A 24,393-nucleotide genomic window follows, 5' to 3' on the forward strand; every position below is an offset into this window, starting at 1 on the left:
ACCTGAAATTAATTATTTTCTTCATACGTTTCTTTATACGATTTATTATCTAGTCTGTACACCTCGTTAGTACCGAAACCATGAAAATCAAACTTTCTTTTACAGAGAGATGAATGAATTGGAATTATATTCAATTGTATTTTCCTTTCTTGTTCTAGACCCTTGCCAGCCCAATCCTTGCTCCAATGGCGGTCAGTGCGTAGCTATTACGTCCCAGGGACTGCAATTCACCTGTTTCTGCCCCAACTCAAGGTTCTATGGTCCAACATGCAATTTCCAAGGTGAGTCGTTAGGACATACTTAATTCATGCAGGGACCTCCCGGTTACGAGAGCACAGCTCAACCGCTGAGTTATTGTACCACATCATGGACGCAGGGCCCACTTTCAGACATCCGGTTCCCTGGTATATTTTGATCCTTATCATCATCATTGTTGCTGTTGTTGTCTTTACTATTAAATTTAAACACTCATATCCATGTATTCTTTATGTCAATAGATGGCTGCGCGCCTCAGAACCCCTGTCTCAATGGCGGTATCTGTAGCACTTTAGATGTCTTTGGCTCCTACTCCTGCAACTGCCCACCAGGCTGGACTGGTACAAACTGTAATCAACTAGGTAAGGGTCTCATTTATCAATGATAATCCGAGGGGCCAGTGACACAGAGACGTAACTCCATTATGGCCATTTTGGAGAAAAAGTGGTTCATGTGTCACTGAGCACTTGGGCCTTAGCCATTGACTTTAATGGGGTGTTGACTGAAGTTAGGTCTTTGTCTTTCCTGGTGAGCCCACATTTTTCTGAACATTTTGATATCAAATACTCATTTTGGCAAAATATGGAGTTACGTCTTTATGACCCCGTTCTCACTCACTTCGTTGGAGCGCTCTGGAGCGCTCTAACTAAGACCCGCTCCTCAGGAGCGGTTCTTAGGTGAGTGAGAACGCTCAAAGTGGTCCAGGAAGCGGACTTCTGGACCGCTCCAGAAGTCCACCTTCCGAGGTGGTCTTGAGGAGCGGGTCTTATTAAGAGCGCTCCAGAGCGCTCTAACGTGCAATGTGAACGGAAAGCGTACTTTGAAAGGAAGTGAGCTAGTGACCTTCGGTGCGAAACATGTAGTACGGTACATAGGGTTTGGATTCCGCGCGCGAAAAAATTGACCCGCCTACCTGAGCTGCCATAGCAACAAGACCACTTTGACTTGTGGAGCGGTTTGAGCCATAAAAACTGCTCGGAGTGTGAACGCTCGCAAACCGTTCCTCAAGACCCGTTCCTCTGGAGCGGTCTGGAGCGGTCTAACTAAGACCACTTTCAAAGTGAGTGAGAACGGGGTCTATGTCACTGAACCCTCGAATTAATAGTAGGCCTAATTGTTTTTTATACCGGTACTGGGTATAGCCACATGAGTATTAGAAATGCTCTTTCTGCAATTATTCATCATTCCGGCATTGCAAGTTACATATTTATTATACATTCATTAGACCTTTTATTTTTGCTTGTCATGATTCTATTTCTTGTGCCCCCCCCCCCCTCTATCTTTTAAGAAAGACCTAGATCCAGCCGTGGCAATGATATCATCTTTTGACAATGTCTTACCAGTTGATTAAAATTTACAGTGGTCATATACATATCCTTTAATAGTTGCTTTGAACTTTACTTGCTAAATGTAATTTTATCATTGATATCCCCTTAGCCTTTGAGTATTTGGATCGTTTGTATCAGGATTGTAAGACTTTAGATGACATCAAGAGAAAACTGAAAACACACCTAACATTAAGTGTTTACAGCTGGGTATGTTTTCTCATGTTTTATTGTGAGCACTTTTAGAGTATGCCTCCGTTACGAAGTAGCCGGAGGCATTATGTTTTCGGGTTGTCCGTCCGTCCGTCCGTCCGTACGTACGTACGTCCCGTTCTCGTGATCGCGTTATCTCAAGAACCGATTGATGGATTCCTGCCGAATTTAGTTAATGTATGTATCTTGCAGAGCCAATGAATTGATCAAATGTTAGGGTCACGAAGTCAAAAGTCACAGGGTTCAATAAGAATGCAAAAATAGCTGGAGATCACATCATTATAGAACCGATGGACAGATTACTATCAAACGGGGGACATGTATGTATCTTGCTGAGCCAATTAACTGATTAGATTTTAGGGTCATGAGGTCAAAGATCATAAAAGGGTCATACATGTATATGAAAAATAGCTTGTATAATCATGATGTTCTGAGAACCTGTTAATGGATTACAATTAAACTTGAATTTGAAAGATTGCTTCTGTTTTGGTTTGTGAAATTTGCTCTATGGCGGAGGCATCAGTTTATACTGCGCGCAGTCGAAGTTCCATCTAGTTTGTTTTTTGTTTCAAGTATTAGAACCATTACTTTCAGATGTGAGATAGATAAACAAAAACAAAATAGCATGCTGTATGACCTGATTTTTAATCAAAAATATAATGACCGGGTGAAGCTCTTTTTTATTCTATCAGACAAGACAGGGCTTTAGAAGAAAGTTTTCGTGGGGAATTCGACACCGCTCGGGTGTTTACCCAATAACAGGTGTTGTCAATCACCAGGGTTAGCCTTCAGTTTTTATGATCATTGGACCTTGGTTGCGTTTATCTAGGAAATTTTTGGCTAGAATCAGGTTTCTCAAACGTCTTTCAGGCAAATTAAGGGTGCGTTCAATCGAATTTTCGAAGCTAGAATCACAAACATGAATCACAAATCAAAACGCCGTTACAAAAAACAAGGTCACTGCGGTTAGCGTTCAAGCGATTTTTCATCAACGCTGATTCTAGCTCATTTCGAGCCCAGCCACTTCGCATCACACTCGCAGTTTGACCCAGGAAGTATAGGTCAACTTTGGCGCGCGCTTTTTGGAATTGTTTACGGCCAACTGTCGACTGCTGTTTTGAGCATAGATCGCAATAATAAAACAAAGAATGAGAAGGTGATGGAAGGAAGAAACACAAAAGAACATAAGGAAAGACAGAAAGAGAAAGTGATAGAGTTATTAAAACAAAGAATAACGTAAGAGAAGGTGATATAAGGAAGAAACAAAGAATGACATAAGGAAAGGCAGAAAGAGAACGTGATAGAATGCTTAAAACAAAGAATTACATAAGAAAAGGTGATAGAAGTAAAGAAAAAAGAAAAAAGAATAACATAAGAATAGAAGGAAGAAACAAAGAATAACAAAAGAGAAAGTGATAGAAGGAAGAAACTAAGATAACATAAGGAAAGACAGAAAGAGAAAGTGATAGAATGATTGAAACAAAGAATAACATAAGAGAAAGTGATAGAATTATAACAACAAAGAATAACATAAGAGAATGTGAGTGAAGGGAAAAAACAAAGATTAACATAAGAATAGAAAGAAGAAACAAATAATAACAAAAGAGAAAGTGATAGAATTATAAAAAACAAAGAATTACATAAAAAAGGCTGAGAGAAGGAAAAGAACAAAGATTAACATAAGAATAGAAGGAAGAAACAAAGAATAACAAACGAGAAAGTGATAGAATTATAAAAATAAAGAATAACATAAGAGAAGGTAATAAAGGAAAAAAACAAAGAATAACATAAGAATAGAAGGAAGAAACAAAGAATAACATAAGGAATGACAGAAAGAGAAAGTGATAGAATGATTGAAACAAAGAATAACATAAGAGAAAGTGATAGAATTATAACAACAAAGAATAACATAAGAGAAGGTGATAGAAGGAAAAAACAAAGAATAACATAAGAATAAAAGGAAGAAACAAAGAATAACATAATGAAAGACAAAAAGAGAATGTGATACAAGGAAGAAACAAAGAATAACATAAGAGAAAGTGATAGAATTATAACAACAAAGAATAACATAAGAGAAGGTGATAGAAGGAAAAAACAAAGAATAACATAAGAATAAAAGGAAGAAACAAAGAATAACATAATGAAAGACAAAAAGAGAATGTGATACAAGGAAGAAACAAAGAATAACATAAGGAAAGACAGAAAGAGAAAGTGATAGAATGATTAAAACAAAGAATAACATAAGAGAATGTGAGTGAAGGGAAAAGCCAAAGATTAAGATAAGAATAGAAAGAAGAAACAAAGAATAACAAAAGAGAAAGTGATAGAATGATTGAAACAAAGAATAACATAAGAGAAAGTGATAGAATTATAACAACAAAGAATAACATAAGAGAAGTTGATAGAAGGAAAAAACAAAGAATAACATAAGAATAAAAGGAAGAAACAAAGAATAACATAATGAAAGACAAAAAGAGAATGTGATACAAGGAAGAAACAAAGAATAACATAAGGAAAGACAGAAAGAGAAAGTGATAGAATGATCAAAACAAAGAATAACATAAGAGAATGTGAGTGAAGGGAAAAGCCAAAGATTAAGATAAGAATAGAAAGAAGAAACAAAGAATAACAAAAGAGAAAGTGATAGAATTATAAAAACAAAGAATTACATAAGAAAGGCTGAGAGAAGGAAAAGAACAAAGATTAACATCAGAATAGAAGGAAGAAACAAGGAAAAACAAAAGAAAAAAGTGATAGAATTATAAAAATAAAGAATAACATAAGAGAAGGTGATAGAAGGAAGAAAAAAAAGAATAACATAAGAATAGAAGGAAGAAACAAAGAATAACATAAGGAAGGACAGAAAGAGAAAAAGAGAGAAGGAAAACAAGGTATAACATAACGGAATAGGCCACGATAAAGAGCATGGTATAGTAAACGCAAATTGCATGAAAAGCAGGCGCGCGGTTTTTGCCCAAACCGGAACAGGCTCCGTCATACAATCATGATTGAGAACTCCGTCCGTTCAATCGAATTTTAGCGACCGTGATTCTGCAGAATCATGATACAAAACGCATCTTTTTCAGCGTTTCATGTTTGTGTTTTCAAACACGTTTATTTTTACGACCGACGAAAAAATCGCTTGAACGCATTGCGTTTTAAACTAAACGTCTTTAGAAACCGTGATTCTAGGGTGAAAAAGTGTCGATTAAACGCACCCTTAGAAGTAGATAAACGCAAAGCCTTTTTCAAACGTCTTTAGATATGGGCATATCAAAAGACGCAAAAAGGTGCGTTTTGTATGTGACATACAGCCAGAATCACGTTTCTGAGAGGTCGATAAACGCAAAGCTGTTTTGAACGTCACATACAAATAGGACCACACAGGTGTTGTGTACAAGCATGTGTGTGAATTTGACCTCCGAGAAACTGTCTGCTTCCCGGGTCAAAACAGCTGGGCAGACACAAGGCCTTTATTTGAATCGTGAAGAGTAGATAAACGCGATATCCCGCAAATCACGATCGTATAGTGGGGTATGATAGTGGGGTTCGATAGTGGGGTACGATATGTACATATCTAGTGGCAAGCCTAGATAAACGCGCTCCTTATGTAATGCTTTGCTTTGCCCGAAGACTCTCGAGCTCTCCGAGAGATTAAGGGGTAATTCTTTACTAGCCTACGGGTTTGCTGCGTGCAGATTTATACTCCCATTATTGGTATTTCCACCAAGCCTGATGTCAGTGAATTATGGCCTTCTGCAGATGGAAACTGACGATTCACTCCCTTTAAATTTAGCAAAACAATTATCAGATCCAAAGAATATTGAGTGAATACATAGAAATTATTTAAAGAATTAAGTACATGTTGAATCTGATAAGGATGACCAATTTTAACACTCTTGAATGCTATATCAAGATAAAGATTGTTTTCCGTCAAGCATATACATATAAATGTCATTCTGAAGAATCAAGCCAAGAAATAGTTTTGAGATCATAAATGTGTTGCTGTTGTTCGTTTTAAAAATTGTATTTTTTATTGGAAATGAACATACAGGTGATATAGGTAGGATCACTCCAGAAAGGTTGGACATTCATACATATTATGAAGCCAAATCTTGTTTGATTTGAAAACAGTGGGTTTTTTTTATATTACCAAGTGTGGTATAAAATCTGACTTGGGTTATCAATCCATCATAGCAAAAGTAGCCAAAAACTTAAAGTGTAGAAAATAAAGAAAAAATATGGGGCGTCGGACGTTCATCATAGAAAACTGTTTGTCAGACTTTTCAAATTAAACTTTAAAATATTTGTGATTTGTAGGAGCAAAGTCTTCAACTTGTTGATAAGACCTGCACTGTTTTATGTTTCTTTTGTATTCTTTCCAATGTAATTGAATTTAGCGAAAGCCTTTGTTTCAGACTTTGAACAATAGGTGACCATATTTGGCACATTTTCAGACACTGTAGATCGGACCCCAAAATGTTATTTGTGGTAATTTATCTCTGCTGATTTCACAAACTAACAAAACAACCAAACAAACTTCATGGGTGTCTATGACCATTAAAAGTATAACAACAACATTTTTAATGCTAAATATATTACTCATTGCGGATAAAGTATCGAAAATAATATCGATAGTGACATTCGTTTGTCTCGCAATGTATGGTCAACAAGGGATCTAAGAGATCACGACGTTTCGTGTGCCACTGCAACACTTCGTTAGGTGATAACATATATTGTTGTTTTGTTGTCGTTTGGTATTATCGGCGTTTCATTCTTTTTTAGAATATTTACGCCTTTCACTTTTTTTTATTTTAAACTATTTGTAAATTCGTACTCTTTTAAAATCATAGATTTTTTTTAATATTAAAATATCAGATCCACTGGTCCGTGAAAACCCCTCACCGCAATCTTCTCGGCTATCATTGGCCTAGGCAACTCTGGTGCTGGTGAGAGGATTCTGGGGTAGATCTTCAGAGTCTCTTGATTGGGGCTTACCGTCGTCAACCCGTCTTTACTCCTTCTTTCCTTTTCTCTTCTAGTATTTTTCCTTTTTTTTTAAACCTTATTTTTCTATCAAAGTAGGTATCAACATCTTAGAGAATTTTGTTGTCGTGCGATGTGTGCAACAACAACAACAACAACAAATCTACTAGCATTAATTAACTAATAACCCTTAATTCATAGATCCCTTTTTCTTTCTAACGGGCCACTTCGGGCTGCTTCCGGTATATATATATTTTTGCAAGAAAGCATATCATCAGAATTTTATTTCCAAGATCTACAACCAATTGGAATCAGCAGGCTTTAATATATACTCTAAATTATATTTCGCTCCTTTCAGTACCTTGTCACGACTGCGAACTTCCGAGAAACATCACTCAAATGCTCGAAAGCATTTCAGAGGTAAAATTTAACTTTTCTTTTGTTTAAATATTTTATTTGTAATCAATTTTAAAATCAACAAAAACACAAATTGTATTGAATCTCAGGCTTGATTTTGTTATTTTTATTCGTTGAATAGAGATACAAACATTACATAGGCCCTTTGAATTTAATCACATAAAATTTCCAACAAACTAATTGCTCAAAGCGCTGGAAAACAAATTTCTCCCCTTAGTTCATCTAGGAGATATTCGATTTTTGACAATATAAATATGTATATACAATGCGTCCCAGAAAAAACGAAGCCGAGAATATTCGATGTTTTATCATAACTTAATCAAATTAATACAATAGACGAAATACTTCATGGGTGGCTGATTGTCAACGAAACAGAGTTAAGTCTGTTGTCAATCGCTGCTTGTTGCTACGGTAGGCAGCCAGTGAAAATGAATTCGTTTGATCAAATTATGGAAATGCAAGCATTACTTAAACAAACAGAACTTTGTTATTTCTTGCTCATTTTTCCTGATTGAGGTGTCATATGGAAGGGCAAATACTGAACTTTCCAGAAATATGATTTTCTCTTCGTAATCCAGATACCGTCCGCCAAATGAGTTTATGGTTCCCTCTCTTCGAACTTTAATCACGCATGCGTGAACTATGCATCATATGAGTTCATCAAATGAAGAAGGGGGATCTAAGCTTTACAAATATGTATCATTTATTAATTATAATTGTGATTAATTTATGATAAACATCGATAATTCTCGGTTTCGTTTTTCTGGGACGCACTGTATATATATATATATATATATATATATGTAAGTTATTAAGCGAATCAATGGTATGGTATAATCGGGGATCATACGGAAGTGTTTGAAGTGTACAAAGACAGTTTAAACAACATCAATTCTTAGGTTTTATTAACCTTATCTTAATTTCTGAGTAATGGTATTTCGGAATTATCAACCTTAAATACGAACCTTCGAAAAACAAGAAATACAAGTTTTCTCCATAATCATTTTCACAATTTCTTCCTTCCAGAGAAATTTGACGAATGACGTGGCTCTGGAAGTTTCAGAAAACATCGCGAGGCTCGTGACTGAGAACATTTCGGCAGCCGATGTTATACTCGTGTCCAATATTTCATCCAGGATTGCCGATCTTAACTATACCGATACGGATGTTAGTTCATATCCCATAATGCAATTCAAAATTTTAACAAAAACTACCTCGCCTTGTTAGCCACCTATCGGAGAAGGATTTCGATTGGGCCAACAAATATCAGAGTTGGGCTCTAAATTGCCTCGAAATTGGTCAGACTCTTTGATCTCATGTCGGGCAATTTTTTTACCCTACTTCTTTATGCAGTTTGGAAGAAATTTACTGCATGAATTCAGAACACAGGGTAGCTTTGGTAAAGCAAAAGTAATACATGTGGTAGTTCTATATAGGTGCTTTGAACATGCCTTGCGATTGGTAATGGTATATACTTGATATGCAAATATCACACGTTTCGGATTGGTGAAATGATGGTCACATTGAATTGAATTGAATTGATTGTTGAATTGAATCGGTTTATTAGAAAACAACCTCACGACATGCAGCTCAAGGCTGATATTATCTTTTTTTTACAAAGTAATCATATATTTCCATTATAACACAAACATGAAAGTACAAAAGCAATATAACAAATAACGATAACGGTGGCAACACCACACAGCAATATTATAAAATTTAGAAACATATTTATGTTTGCTTGCATACCATATTAAGATCTTGGATTATGTGGTAACGATTGCAAGCAACATTGCTGATGTTGGCATGGAGAAGCTTCGGGAGGCCGAGGAAGAAGAGGACGCTGTGAGTCAATTCGTGCTGTCTTTCGAGCGACAGCTGAGCAACGTTCAATTAGATGATGGAGAATCTATTAGCATCACAAGGCCTAACGTGGCAGTACAGGTGACCAACAATGATGAGAGCACAAATTAGTTTTCAAAAGAGTAGATTAAATTGCCACTTTTTTCCCCCAAACATATATGATTACCGTACAGACAAACCTTAAGAAGAATACCGTCTGGCTGGAAGCGAAATATTTTGAAGCGAATCTCCCCCTCCCCCCCCCCAAAAAAAAGGTACACATTCTGAATAAAGAAAATAATTAATGCGTAATGCCTATTCTATTTTACTCTCACAATTCAAGATTTTAACATTGTATCATTGTATATCGAAGGGTTGAAATAATGTTGTTTATAAAGAGGTACGTTACAATGCTGTTTAACATTTTAGCGGCAATGTTTGCACGTTCTCGGTACTCCTTTTATATCTTTTTTTTGAGGAGGTCTTTGTCCTTAGCCCCCCCCCCCCAGGCCCTCTATTTCCCCCTCCCCCCCCCCCCTCTCTCTCTCTCTCTCTACCTTTCATTTATCCTGACCTCATTTTGCTCATCCAAAACAGATCCGGAGTGTAGCACCTGATGACTTCAGCCAAGGTCTGGTCATAGCGCGAGATCTCCCCACGTCAAGTACTCAAGAACTGACCGCATATAACATCAGCCTGCACAACGCAACGGATTTCAATAGACGGGACAAAAGAAATAATACCGCAGCTCAAGTAAGCATCCCGAAGGAGATCTTCTCCACTTCTTCATCATCGTCTCAAAATTCAACCACCGAATTCGATATGCCCAACAACGAGAGCCACTACCAGAAGCTGGTGTTCAACGTCTACTCCTCGCCATCCCTTCATATATCCAGGTCATTACGTAATATCAGCGAGAGTCATGAAGGTTTCAACCGATCGGCCAATACGCTTGTTCTGTCTCTCAAGATTGGAAGGAGAAAGGTGGAGATGGTAGACGAGTTGATAAACTTCACCTTCACACCACTCGAGGTAAAAACAGAGGTTTTATTTTTCTAAATGTAAGGTCACTGATTTTGTTTCGAGAAAGAGCATCCATCTTGCGAAACACTGTGTGTATGTGTGTGTGTGTGTGTGTGTGCATGCTAAAACAGAAAGCGTTTCGTATCAAGTTCTCAACCCTGGCCTTTTCTTCTCGTGGTATACTTTAGTCTTTCAAAAGGCAGGGAGATTACACCGTTTTCGAAAGGGAGAGATTCCTATTTCCGAACGCACCTATACAGAAATATATTGTCTCTCGAGTGGTGATCATAATGTTTCTTTGAAGAAAAAAAAAATTGCTGTTGTTGTTGTTGTTATGAGATGTTGAACCACTCAATATCCCGACATGTTGTTAGGATATCGTTCGCTCTTATATCTTGAGAAACGATGAGAATCTAAACCACAGCCTATTTTAACTCATATCCTGCCATAAGGCCGCATGCACGCTACCGTTATAGTGCTTTGTACACGCGAGCGCGTTATCGATTGGGTGCTTTATTCACGCGAGCGACTCATCGCTTCGGTGCTTTATGCATGATTGCTCGCATACGTATTAGCAGTTATTTTTTTGCTCATTGTACTGTGCATAGTGTTTCGCTTATCTCAAAATTAACTTGGCACAGGGGGATTTGAGGCTTGGCACATCGGGTATTAGCCCTGCCCAATAAACAAAATCACGTGAAAATCACGTCAATATCAAGGTATCGACTTGAGGAGAGTTACGTTCTTCAAACACCGGACATTTACGTAAATGTGTTAATACGTTTATTGCATTAGGTAACTTAAAACACACGTACACTAAATCACGCAATTGTCACTGCGATATCACCATTATAATAACGTGATTATCCCTACCTTGGAGACCATGGTTTATAAACCTAATACTCCCGTGTTTGTTTTGTTATGAAATTACATCTTCATACACGAAATTATCGCGTCACAGAAACACGTGAAGCGTTAGTGATAGTTTTAGTCAAAATATCTGCGTGAAATTCACGTGAATATTACGAGGCTGATTTGAGATGAATCATGTTCTTCATTCACGTGAAATTTACGTCGAAGAGGAAATATGTTACTGTAACCCGCGTTCAACCCAATAATTACGCAAATGTTACACAATAAATAAACCAAAATAATGACGTTCTCATCCCGTTTCTGAACATCGTGTCTTGGATCTTCCATAATTACGTCCAGGCGCGCAGGAAGCAGTTTGGGATTAGAGGGGGTTGGGTGGGGGGGGGGGGGGTGCAAACATCCCAGAAGAGAAAGCTAGTTGCAACTGGTCCAGTTGATGAACCATGTGATGCCAACTGGTAACCCTGGAAATTGAAATGGGCTAAATGATCCAGTTGATCCAGGCCAGTTATAATTCAACTGGTCTAGCTGAGCCATGAGAACCATTTGGTAAAACTTCCAACCAGTTGAACAGCAACAAAACTTCAATACTGGTACGTCTGTATTTCCAATGTAAGGGCATTGGTAATAAGTAGACTTACATAATTGAATTAATCGAACAAATTTCGTATACTTGTACTTTATTGAAATTATTTTAGTTCACAGTTAATGTTTCCCTTATTCATGTTTAACTAAATGTAATTTATACGAAGTAGCGAAATGTCCTAATAACTGGTAATTTATATTTGTAGTATTTCGAAATGAATTGCATATAACTAAATCATCAGTAATTAAGAAATATGCTGTAAATTCAGATAAATTGTTTAAAAAACATAGATCTGCACGCACCCCATATTCAATATGCAAATGAATTGGTGTCAGCTGGGTCAACTCGAAATATGCCAACGCTCAGTCATCAACTGGTGCAACTGGAAATATGCACACTCCAGTTGTCAACTGGTGCAATGAAAATATGCCAACAGTCAGTTATCAACTGGTGAACATAGAAATATGCCAACAGTCACGGGATTATCACCACGGAACTTAAATGGTAACTGTGAAACCATCAAGACACCCAAGAATAACTCATTTTCACACATGGAAAACACGGAATACCCAGCTTATATTAATAATTCGTTTGAGTCACGCGATCATCACCGCGGAACTGCTGGCAACTTTGACTACGGTTTAGATAGGGGTTTTAAGACACCTAATAATGACTAATTTTTCACACCTAAAAGTCACGTATGCCCTGCTTAGATTAATATTCCGTTTGAGTCACGAGATCATCACCGCGGAACTGCTGGCAACTTTGACTACCATTTAAATAGGTGTTTTAAGACACCTAATAATTACTAATTTTTCACACCTAAATATCACGGATTCACAGCTTAGATTAGTAATCAGTTTTAACTACGTGATCATCACCAAGAAAGTTATGGTAACTTTGAAACCATTTAAATAGTGTTTTAAGACACCTAATAATGACTAATTTTTCACACCTAAAAGTCACGTATGACCAGCTTAGATCAATAATTCGTTTGAGTCACGAGATCATCACCGCGGAACTTATGGCAACTTTGACTACCATTTAAAAAGGTGTTTTAAAACACTTAATAATTACTAATTTTCACACCTACATATCACGTTTTCACAGCTTGGATTAGTAATCAGCTTGAGCCACGTGATCATAACCAAGAAATTTATGGTAACTTTGAAACCTTTCAAAGAGGTGTGTAAGACACCTCAGAATTACTTGTTGAATATAACCAGAGATTCACGGACAGAACAATAAGACGATTAGCCGGTGTAAGTAACGTGATTATTACCATTAACCTTGGATAACCTGTGAAACCAATCAATAAAGGTGCTTACAAGACCAAATAATTACGTATTTATCGCCACCATCGGTTAACTGACAAAAAACTCGTTGCTTGGTCAAGTGGTTATTTGGTCATAAACAATTGATTTACAGAGGTAAGTGGAATCACGTTACTCCAGTCGCGTGATAAACTGGTGGTTTTTAGGTTAGATGAAAACGTGAACAGGAGTACCTTTTTTGTTTAAATGAAGGCACGTGTCGATAACGTTTAAATCTAGTTCAAAAGGCACTGTACTTTAAAATCACTTAAAATACACTCCCAAAAGAGGTTACTTTTTAGTGTTCTGTTTATTGGGTGTGGCATTAGGCTGTATTCATTATGGCAGGATAAGAGTTAATAAAAACAATTTTTCCTTTCTTTCATATTATTATTTTTGTAAATCCCTGAACTTAGCCTGGTCGCAATCCAGTATGTACTTTCTGGGATGAAGACCTAACAGACTGGTCCTCAGATGGATGCAGGCTGCTTTCACATAGTCTACCGAGTCGCTATAACGCAGACGAGTCGTCCAATGTAACTGGTTATGGTAGAGTCGTGTGCGGATGCAACCATCTCACTAGCTTTGCGGTGTTAATGGTAAGATTGTTTTAATAATAATGTAATAATATTAAGTAGATCTATTGATAAAGCGCAGCTACTATATAATTTAGTGTACTCTACTGCGCTGTGATGAAGAAAAAAAACTCATCACAGTGCTACTTTACAGACAAACAGTAAAAAAAATTAAATTATTTTAAAAATATTTTAAAGCTCCTGAAAACAACTGCGTCTTCAACATAACTGTGCAGACAGCAAGAGATGAGGCTTTTTTTTATGTTTAGTGGTAGACTATTCCAAAGCTTTGGAGGGCGCATTTGAAAGCACAATCTCCAAGATTTACTTTTGTTTTTGTGTGAGGTAGCTTAAGAAGCAGCCTGTCCTGTTCACTGTTCGCAAGTTACGTGCATATGGATGTGATTTAAAAGACAAATAATTTAGGTTTGACCATTCAATGCGTTGTAAAGTGACAAGCAAAAGTTTAGTTTTATAGCTAAACGAGCAAAGACATGTAACCTGTTGATGTAACCATGTTTAAGTTTTTTTTAATCTGTGACAGCAGTTAATTTGTTTCGAAATTATTGAGTTTTCTTGTTCAAGAAGGACAAAAGATAAATTAAATTTAAAAATAAATTCAGACCTACTATATTGTGTACGGGAGCATATTCACATACAAGCTATGCTTTTTATTTAGGCTCCTCACATTTTACATTGTTCTACCATGCCTGTTATATCTACATATTTCGAAATTTCATACTTATTTTCCGTACATTATATTTGATTTGAAATCTTAATTATTTTATTTTTGTGTGAAATCTACTCTTATAATAATATACGCCTGTATAAAAAAAAATTATAAAGAATATTAATTGTTTTTCTATGTAAAATGTGGAATTAATGAAACTTAATAAAAAGTCTAGAAGTTACCAATATACTGCTTTATAATAATACCTTTTATCAAGACAATATTGGAAGGTTTTTCCACATCGAATATCTAAAAACCCAACAAAATAATGGTAGTCTTTTCTTAATAGATAAATATATTGTAAAAAATTTGTCCAGTTGTCTACGATAAAAATATTAATTATTTGTCTTAAAAACGTACATTTTTGGTGGTAAATGTGGTAGAACCATCATTACTGATCTACGAAATAACATCATTATCCTATAATTTTCCCCTACATCTATATTATGATAACAATTTATCACATGCTCATATTAACTTATTTGTTGACATTAATTCATAATTTTCACTACTTTTGCAGATACTCATGGCAACAACTTAAGGTCGTCTGAAACTCTGAATGGATAAAAGCAAAATAATAATTTTAACTTTCGGCTCATTTTGTTTTACAGGACATATATCATGAGGAGCATGCATTGGAACACGTGTATAGAAACTTAAGTTACATTGGATGTGGCATCTCCATTGTCAGCTTAATCATTACGGTGGGAGCCTATCTATCAAACAGGTAAAATGAACCTACACACCATGGTACACACACGCACGCACATGCACCCAAACACCCGCACGCACCTCAAGACCACACACCGACCCACACCCTTCCCTCAAACCGGCACATCGGCCAACTTGAAATAAACATGGTTGTGGAAAGAGCCGTGAAGTGGAAATCGTTTTGATTTGTTATCGCTTTTGATGACAGTCCAACAAGTCCACTAACAAAGAGAACACATAATTTAATGTTGATAATCGTCCGTCACGGCAATACACAAAGAATAATTAAAACAATTGGATCTATTTCATTTGTTTTAATTATTATTTATATATATGTTTGTATATAAATATACGTTTACGCACACACCCACATTTTACTTCACACATTCCTTAGACGTTATGTTGCCGACAGGGGCGTTAATCCCGGGGGGGATGGGGGGGGGGGGGGGCTGCACCCCCCCCCCCCCGGCTTGAAGTAGGGGGGGGATGGCCGGTACAATCAGCCCCCCCCCCCTGATATTGCAAAAAAAAGAGAGAAAAAAAAAGGAAGAAGAAGAAGAAGAAAATGTGATTGTTTCAATTTTAGCATAATACATGAGAAATGAGTTATTTTTTTAATGTAAGTATAACTGTATAGCCTACACGGATATAGTATGTCACGATCATTAAGAGTAGTTGCGCGACGTGCGCGAACAAGCACTTCATAAACTTTAGAATAATTTTTCGTTATTTTGCAAGGTATGATTATAGCCCAGACGTAAAGTGCGCCAGCGCGCGAGCGCTTAAAAAGTGCAATCATGTATAGTAGATGCCCGCCCCCCCCCCCACTTAGTATTATTTAGGGTACGCGTACGCTCGTTCCCGCCCTTTAAAAGCACCCCCCCCCCCCCCCACCCTATCTCAGGACTGCCAACATTTCTGAATCCCCCTTTCGCCGGCTTTTCGCTGGCTTTTCCTACCTTGAGACCCCCCCCCCCCCCATTTCAGATTAGCTCTAGTCGATCAAGGGGACTGGGGGGCAATGCTTTTACTTTTCAAAATGAAATAATCCTGGATGAGCTTTCAAAGCTAGCAGGAATTTCAGGAATTTGATCCCGGGATTTGATCAATTTTTCTATGATATTCAAGATATTTTATAACCTCCTTTTTACATTTCTCAGGAGTCCAAAGAGAGAGAGAAAAAAAACCCACCCCCTTTTTAAAGAAATTAAGAGTCGAGAATGGTACAACGAATCGTCTTCTTTCTCTAATGATTTAATAAAACGTAAAAGCTTCCGCGCTTCGCGCGGAAAGGGGGGGGGGGAGGGGGGAGGGAAAAACTGAATTCAGATGAGGATTAAAAGTCAAGAATGGTACAACGAATCGTCTTCTTTCTCTAATGATTTAATGAAACGTAATAGCTTCCGCGCTTCGCGCGGGAGGGAGGTGGAGGGGGGAGGGAAAAACTGAATTCAGATGAGGATTAAAAGTCAAGAATGGTACAACGAATCGTCTTCTTTCTCTAATGATTTAATGAAACGTAATAGCTTCCGCGCTTCGCGCGGGAGGGAGGGGGGGGGGAAGGAAAAAACTGAATTCAGATGAGGATTAAAAGTCGAGAACGGTACAACGAATCGTCTTCTTTCTCCAATGATTTTATGAAACGTAAAAGCTTCCGCGCTTCGCGCGGAAGGGAGGGGGGGAAGGAAAAAACTGAATTCAGATGAGGATTAAAAGTCGAGAATGGTACAACGAATCGTCTTCTTTCTCTAATGATTTAATGAAACGTAAAAGCTTCCGCGCTTCGCGCGGAAGGGGGGGGGAGGGGGAGGGAAAAACTGAATTCAGATGAGGATTAAAAGTCAAGAATGGTACAACGAATCGTCTTCTTTCTCTAATAATTTAATGAAACGTAATAGCTTCCGCGCTTCGCGCGGGAGGGAGGGGAGGGGGGGGGAAAAACTGAATTCAGATGAGGATTAAAAGTCAAGAATGGTACAACGAATCGTCTTCTTTCTCTAATGATTTAATGAAACGTAATAGCTTCCGCGCTTCGCGCGGGAGGGAGGGGGGGGGGAAGGAAAAAACTGAATTCAGATGAGGATTAAAAGTCGAGAACGGTACAACGAATCGTCTTCTTTCTCTAATGATTTAATGAAACGTAATAGCTTCCGCGCTTCGCGCGGGAGGGAGGGGGGGGGGAAGGAAAAAACTGAATTCAGATGAGGATTAAAAGTCGAGAACGGTACAACGAATCGTCTTCTTTCTCTAATGATTTAATGAAACGTAAAATCTTCCGCGCTTCGCGAAGGAGGGGGGGGGGGACTGAATTCAGACGAGGATTAAGTCGAGAACGGTACAACGAATCGTCTTCTTTCTCTCATGATTTCATGAAACGTAAAAGCTTAGGAGCTTCGCGGGGGAGTGGAGGCGGGAACTAAATTCAGACGAGGATTAGGAGTCGAGAACGGAACAACGAATCGTCTTCTTTCTTGGGGGGGGGGGACTGAATTCAGACGAGGATTAAAAGTCGAGAACGGTACAACGAATCGTCTTCTTTCTCCAATGATTTTATGAAACGTAAAAGCTTCCGCGCTTCGCGCAGGAGGGGAGAAGGGAAAAACTGAATTCAGATGAGGATTAAAAGTTGAGAACGGTACAACGAATCGTCTTCTTTCCCTAATGATTTAATGAAACGTAAAAGCTTCCGCGCTTCGCGCGGGAGGGAAGGGGGAACTGAATTCAGACGAGGATTATTTTCGAGAATGGTACAACGAATCGTCTTCTTTCTCTAATATTGTTTGTTGTTTGTTCGTTTGTGTGTGCGTGTGTGTGTGTGTGCGTTTGTGTGGTGTGTGTGTGTGTTGTGTGTTTGTGCGTGCGCGATCGCGCGCGCTTGCGTAAATTAGTGTGGGCGTGTGCTCGTGCTAGTATGTGATGGCTATCGCCGATCATCCCCCCCCCCCCCCCCACACTCATCGGTACGGATTTACGCCCCTGGTTGCCGAGTAACTATTGCTATTGCAAAAGACATGATCATGAGGATAGAACATTAATTTCTCACCAAAATTATCTCTTTCATGAGAGACCGTCTTCATTATCCTATGTCCCATTTGCATTACCCCTTCCACATGCCTCATACAGATCCGCCACTGACCTAAGCTGTAATAATTGTTACTGGTTGAAACACTCTTTTTATTTATTTATTTGTCAAACCACAAAATCACAGAGTGTTGAGGAAGCAACAAAGATTCAAGATTCTTATACTCCTCTGCCTCACTCTCCTCTTACTCTACATCTCCTTCGTCATCATGCTCGTCCTCGACTCGACGCTAGACAATCGTGAGGTCGCTCCGATCCCATGCGCCATTTTGACGGCCGTCATCCATTACTCCCTGCTGTCCTCGATGGCCTGGATGGGTGTCGAAGGATTCAATGCCTACTTGCACATCATCAAGATCTTTGATACGTATATTCCAAGATTTATGCAGAAAGCGACACTTGCTGCTTGTGGTAATTATCATACAGTGAGGAATCGAATATTAATCTACGAGAATTAGTTTTGGCTTACTGTTGCAGCTGAAGAATACGACATAATGCACCAGTATACATGTATACCCAGGGAAGCCTTATTGACTTCCATGCTATTCTTCCTGAGGGTACTGCAATTATTATTAATCATAGGATTCGAACACTAAACCCTAGGAATGAGAGCAAGTGAATTAACCACTAAACCACGATTTCTCCACAGTGTTTTATTGTTAGGGATCGGACAATAGTCAAGATCAGAGTCAAGATCAGGGGGGTGCTTCACAAAGATTTTAAGTTGAACTTATGTCTAAGTTGGACTTACCAATTGTGGAAAGCTCTTAGCATTTTCGAAAATGCTGTGTACAACTTATTTTAAAAGGCATAAAGTGTTGATTCAAATCATTCCTAATTTCTATTATCAAGGAGATTTCATGTTCTTGATGTGGAATTTATGAAAAGTCTAAAATACTTGTAGTTTTGCTTTTGAATAATTTTAAGGCTACAAATGGCTCTCCATAATGTTTAAGTCCAACTTAAGTTAAGTTAAGTTCGACTTCGGATCTTTGTGAAACACCCCCCTGGATTATGGTTAGGAGTCGAGTTAGGGTCAGATTAAGGGTTGAGGTCATTGTGGGGCGCGGTCTTCTGTAGGTGCTTCTTAGTCCTGTTAGTGTTCTTATGTTGCATTTGTTGTTGCTTTCTTGCCATCATTATGATTGTTTACATTCTTACAATTGCTATACAAAACTTATTTTCCATACAAAATCCTGACAAAACTATTAACGATTCTAATTCAAGATATCAACTGTTGGCAAGATGTCGATGGGCTCTGGCTCATTTCAGCTATTTGCTCCTGATTGTTAATTTGATATATCTTAACTGCATTAATCAGTTTTAATTATTTTCATTATATTCCTACAGGTATCCCTGCATTGATCGTCGCCGCGACTGGGACGGTTGCAAGACAAAAGTACGCCCATCACGATCGGTAAGAACCCCTATATAAATTGTGCAAAAGAAAATATATATTTCCTTGCTCGGATGATGTCTTTATACCTCAGGCACAACATCAAACCAGGGACAGTGTCAAACCAACTCCACACTGATTCCAAATCGACAAATTCTTTTATCAAGTCTTTGTTCGATCAGGGGTCAGTCTCGTGACGGTCTAGGATATTTTTTCGAGAAGGCTTACTTCGAATCATCGGGTCATCGCGTCGAGTCGGGTGGTCGCGTCACCCGACCTTTTGTCAAGGCATGCCCCTTTATTCACGAATTGTCGGGGGAAATGTTTGTGAAATAAACCCCTCTCATCTACAAATGATCTGGTCCAATTTGCCCAACACTTTGTGAAACCCTCTAAGGCAAGTCTACGAAAGGTTGCGTCATCTTCCGCTTTCGTTTTACGAAAGGTCGTGTCACGCGACGATGACCTTCAGCCTTTAGAGAGTAACTTGCTTTTCAGAACGATACTAATCTGTCACTTTCGCTATGTTACAAAGCAGTGCTGCGTGGGCTTTAAAAGCCCAATTAAAGACTTAAATTTTCATAAGAAAGGAAAATTTCCGAGAAATTTGAGTTTGAACTTTCTGTCGGTGTCACCTCATCTTGTACTAGAAATGGGGCACTAGGCATTTCCCTCAGTGGATACTTTTAAATAAATCAAATTAGATGTGCTTAGATGTTGCCAGGAACAAGTATGTTTTTTTTTGGTGGAAACTGTTAAGCGTTTGCATTGGGAACCTGCGTGAGTGTGTATTGGGTTTTTACAGACGTGTATCAATCAGATATGATTATTTACGTCTGTTGACCAACCTTTCAACGTCACTATCCGAAAGACGTGACTCAGTTTCGAACCTGCGTCTTCGGCTGAATCAGTTTGTAACTTCCATTGTTAGCTGGGATTCAGGCGCACGCCAAAACTGCTCCGTATTCACTAAAACTTAAAAATGACTTTAGTCCTCAGGTTGGGCTCAACAAAATCAGTAGAATAATATATAACATTAAAGTGCAGTTGGCCAACGATCACTCTATTTCGACTTTTACAACGTTCTAGGTGCTTCCTCCAGTTCTGGTCTCAGATTGGAGGACTCCTCATCCCAATCGGGATCATCCTCCTCGTCAACATCGTCATCTTCTCCATGGTCATCGTCCGGTTGGTCCGATCAGCAAATCCTGAAGGTCTAGTGAGGAAAGACAAGAGAGATGAACGTCGGGAAACCATCAACCGAGTCCAGATCGCCATCTCTAACCTTGTTATTCTGGGCTTGACTTGGACAGCTGGTTTTCTGCTCTTCATCGACAAAATAAGCAAGGTGTTCCTTTATTTTACAGAGGCGATTTGGTTTCTGTAAAGACGAATGATGATTGTTTTTGCATACTCATTAGTTGTATGTCAGTTTTTAAGAATATCATACTAGAAAATCCCAAGAAAAGTATTGCTCCTTAAATGCACTTATATTCGAAATCTCACTAAAAATACAAGACCAACATTCCACCTACACGCGTGTGTAATCCGAAACCTTACAACATTCACCAATTCTCCTTTGCTTCATAATAAACATTTCCAACTCGCCTTTAGACAGTTTCTGTCACGATGTAATGATACGACCAGTACTCACTTTTATCTGGAAACGCGACAAATGAGGTTCTCCTGCGGTCTAGTCTAGGCTAAGTTTTTCCCTGTTTAGTAGGACTTGAATCTTTGCGTCGATTATGACCAAACCAGTAGAATTCTTCTTGGGTAATTCTGACTCACGGCACACGTCACTTTCAAATAATTGTCATGGTCTTCTGTGGAAAATATTTTGGTGTTTTTCTACTTAATCTCCATTATGCAGTTTCTATAGTTAGATCATCTTGATTTGTTTTTTTCTTGTTAAGATTGCAGAGGGGCTCTTCATCGTTTTGAACGCGCTTCAGGGCTTCTTCATATTCCTTCTCTACTTTGTCCGCATGCCGTTCTTCCGCAAACAATTGTGCAAGACCTGCCGAAGTGGCAAGCACGGACGAGAGGTCGTCTCGAGTCAACTTCACATTAGTGAAACTGCATCATCATCCTCATCCTCAACAACGAAAGCAACATCCGAGCTGACATCCAAGCAGACATCGAGGGGAAACGTTGATGCAGTAGATGGAGAAGCCCTACCGCCGGCTTTTATCGAACTGAATAATGTCGGTAGCATACATTTGAAAAGGTTACAAGGACCCCAAAAGTTTAATTATTACTGATAAATCGGGCACTATATAGCTGACGCAACATATTTACCATAATGATACATCTCTAGTGCTCACATCCACCACGCAAAGTGCTCAAAGGGCTTAAGACTGTAATTAATCGGCAAATGTAGATAAATGTCTTGCGGAAGGACATAAGTTCCGTTCCGAGGCTCGAACCCACGACCTTCACATCTTCAGTCAAGTGCTTAAACCACTCGACTAGGTTACCTCTACAAATTATTCAAATCTGATTTCAACAAACTGACGAAAGTCTCATTTTATTTTTTACATTTTTAAGGGGGGAATCGTTAGAAGGTACCTGCACTTTACGATATTAGAGAACAGTAGATACCTATCTTTAGTATGTTGAATAAATCTAGTCATCTGATTGTTCGAAATTGGAGTCGTGATATTAGCCATGCCCGCAAAGAAACGAACTATGCCCGTTGCCCCTGGTATTATGGGCATAGTTAATGACAAACATGCCCGTTGCCCCGGGTCAGGGGTATAGTTAAATTTTGCTGGGATCCCCTTTGGTTTACGTGTAAGACGTTTCTGTGTGCGAGCACGGATACCATACAGTGTGTGTGTGCGATTCGCGAATGATAGTAAAAATTCAGGCAACTTTCCAGCGAAGATTAACAGACAGTGTCTCAGATTATCTGTTATGTTTTAACTAATCTTTACTAAAGAAAAGGATATTAGGGAAGAATTCTTTGTAGACTATTTTGTGAATTCGGTATATAAAAGATATATGGACTGCTTTAATATTCGAGGCATGGCTGTTTCTATACTGGCTCTCGGGGACCTTACATCCTACTATGAACCCTCGCCGCGCCTTGACGCGCATCGGGGTCATAGCAGGATGTAACGTCCCCTTAAGCCTATATAAACAGTTATGTCTCTCATAGCCATGGGTGTCGATCCCGGGGGGGGGGGGGGGGATGGGGGGAATATATCCCCCCCCCCAAAAAAAAAAAATATTTCAGGTGGGGGGGGGGATGGCCTGTACAATCATCCCCCCAATAATTCACCATCAAACAAACAAAAAATAATGATGAGAGCCCGATGAGAGTAGTTAATGGTTATTACTCGCAAGATGACCATCAATATACACATTTTGCTATCTCATTTTCATAATACATACAATAGAAAACGAAGTAAGTGAGACGACCGTTTATGAGACAAGAATAAATTGAATTCTCGCTCATACGGCTTCATCAGGAATTGATGAATTTATTCAATTTATTCAATCAACAGCTTCATAATGCAGTGCGCCAAATGCAAAGCCGCAGCGTTAAAAAGCAACGAGCTTAGTAAATGTTAAGCGCGAAGCGCAAAAGTGCAAAAAAGAAGAAGAGAGTGGGAGAGAGAGAGATAATGAGAGACAGAGAGGATACAGGCGCGTAGCTAGGGGGTGGCGGGGGTGGTCGCCTCCCCCCCCCCCCCAATAAAAAAATGCAGACCCCCCCCCCCCCCCAAAAAAAAAAAAAGAGGACGTGGAAAAAAAAGGATTTAGAGTTGAGAACGGTACAACGAATCGTCTTTCTTTCTCTAATAATTTTAAAAAAACGTCGAAGCTTCCGCGCTTCGCGCGAAAAAAAAAGGGGGGGGGAAGGAATTCAGACAAGGATTAAGAGTCGAGAATGGTACAACGAATCGCCTTCTTTTTCTAATAATTACATGAAACATCAAAGGCTCAGCGCTTCGCGTTGGAAGGGGGGAACTGAATTTAGCAAGGATTAAGATTCGAGAATGGTACAACGAATCGTCTTCTTTCTCTAATAATTTAATGAAACGTCAAAGCTTCCGCGCCTTGCGCGGGAGGGGGTAACTGAATTCAGACAAGGATTAAGAGTCGAGAATGGTAGAACGAATCGTCTTCTTTTTCTAATAATTACATAAAACATCAAAGGTTCCGCGCTTCGCGTTGGAAGGGGGAACTGAATTCAGCAAGGATTAAGATTCGAGAATGGTACAACGAATCGTCTTCTTTCTCTAATAATTTAATGAAACGTCAAAGCTTCCGCGCTTCGCGCGAGAAGGGGGGGGGAACTGAATTCATACAAGGATTAAGAGTCGAGAATGGTACAACGAATCGTCTTCTTTCTTTAATAATTTAAGGGGGGAAACTCTCCCTCCCTGCACCCACCCCCTAGGAGGTGCTCACTACCGCCCCCCCTAAAATAAAATCCTGCCTATATGCTTGAGAGGATAATAACCCAGGTATCAAGCGCAGACCCACATGGGTCCCATATTCTCTAAAATGTTATCTTTATTGAGGGTGACTTGAAAAAGTTAAAAACTTGGAAGGGAGGGTGTGCAACCTGCCACACGCCTCTACCTCTTGGTTGCTCTGATCCATTGCCGAAAATATTTTGGTACCTATCATCCCCCCCCCCCCAACCGAGGATACAAATCGACACCCTTGCTCATAGCAGTCAATATATCTATACTAGTGGACAATGTTCTCGCTTCCTCTTGATCAGATTTCATGACTGATGTCTTGTCTCGTATGTTTGTGAAATTTAAGAAAATTTATTGCAGTCAGAGGTTTCTTACGGTGTAAATAAATCCGCCTTTTCTCCTTATATTGACCTACATGTAAATATTTATATTTTTCACCCCTTTGTAGTAAAAAAAAAAATACCAATTTGTATTGAATGAAGGTTATTAAATTCAATTATTAAGTTTAAAATTGTGTACATTGCAATAAATGATTATGAAATTTCACAAAACGCTGCCAGTTTTGAGACTTTAATGATTAATGATTAGAAATTGACTTAAAATTGTTGTGATTTTTGCTCTTTGTGCT

At 38.7% G+C, this 24,393-nt stretch overlaps 1 protein-coding gene across 1 annotated transcript; it reads left to right on the forward strand.

Moving 5' to 3' along the window:
- The first annotated feature begins 487 nt into the window (after positions 1–487).
- Positions 488–22,076, forward strand: LOC115921573 (adhesion G-protein coupled receptor G6-like). The gene is made up of 11 exons (XM_030979143.1): positions 488–617; positions 7,138–7,199; positions 8,223–8,363; positions 8,955–9,140; positions 9,636–10,070; positions 13,250–13,432; positions 14,750–14,865; positions 18,058–18,341; positions 19,281–19,347; positions 20,416–20,674; positions 21,243–22,076. Exons 1-11 carry the CDS (start codon positions 488–490, stop codon positions 21,588–21,590), a joined length of 2,211 nt encoding a protein of 736 aa, XP_030835003.1. The 3' UTR covers positions 21,591–22,076.
- Positions 22,077–24,393: the final 2,317 nt, after the last annotated feature.

The sequence above is a fragment of the Strongylocentrotus purpuratus genome, unplaced genomic scaffold (genome assembly GCF_000002235.5).
Source record: "Strongylocentrotus purpuratus isolate Spur 01 unplaced genomic scaffold, Spur_5.0 spur5_scaffold_10, whole genome shotgun sequence".
Taxonomy (NCBI): domain Eukaryota; kingdom Metazoa; phylum Echinodermata; class Echinoidea; order Camarodonta; family Strongylocentrotidae; genus Strongylocentrotus; species Strongylocentrotus purpuratus.

What these genes read in the sequence shown, in the direction of transcription:
- LOC115921573 (XM_030979143.1), top strand. Translation starts at nt 488, where the DNA reads ATGTCAATAGATGGCTGCGCGCCTCAGAACCCCTGTCTCAATGGCGGT. An exon ending in CTAGCTTTGCGGTGTTAATG is followed by an intron (nt 13,433 to 14,749) that starts GTAAGATTGTTT and finishes TTTGTTTTACAG; the next exon opens with GACATATATCATGAGGAGCA. An exon ending in TCATCGACAAAATAAGCAAG is followed by an intron (nt 20,675 to 21,242) that starts GTGTTCCTTTAT and finishes TTTCTTGTTAAG; the next exon opens with ATTGCAGAGGGGCTCTTCAT.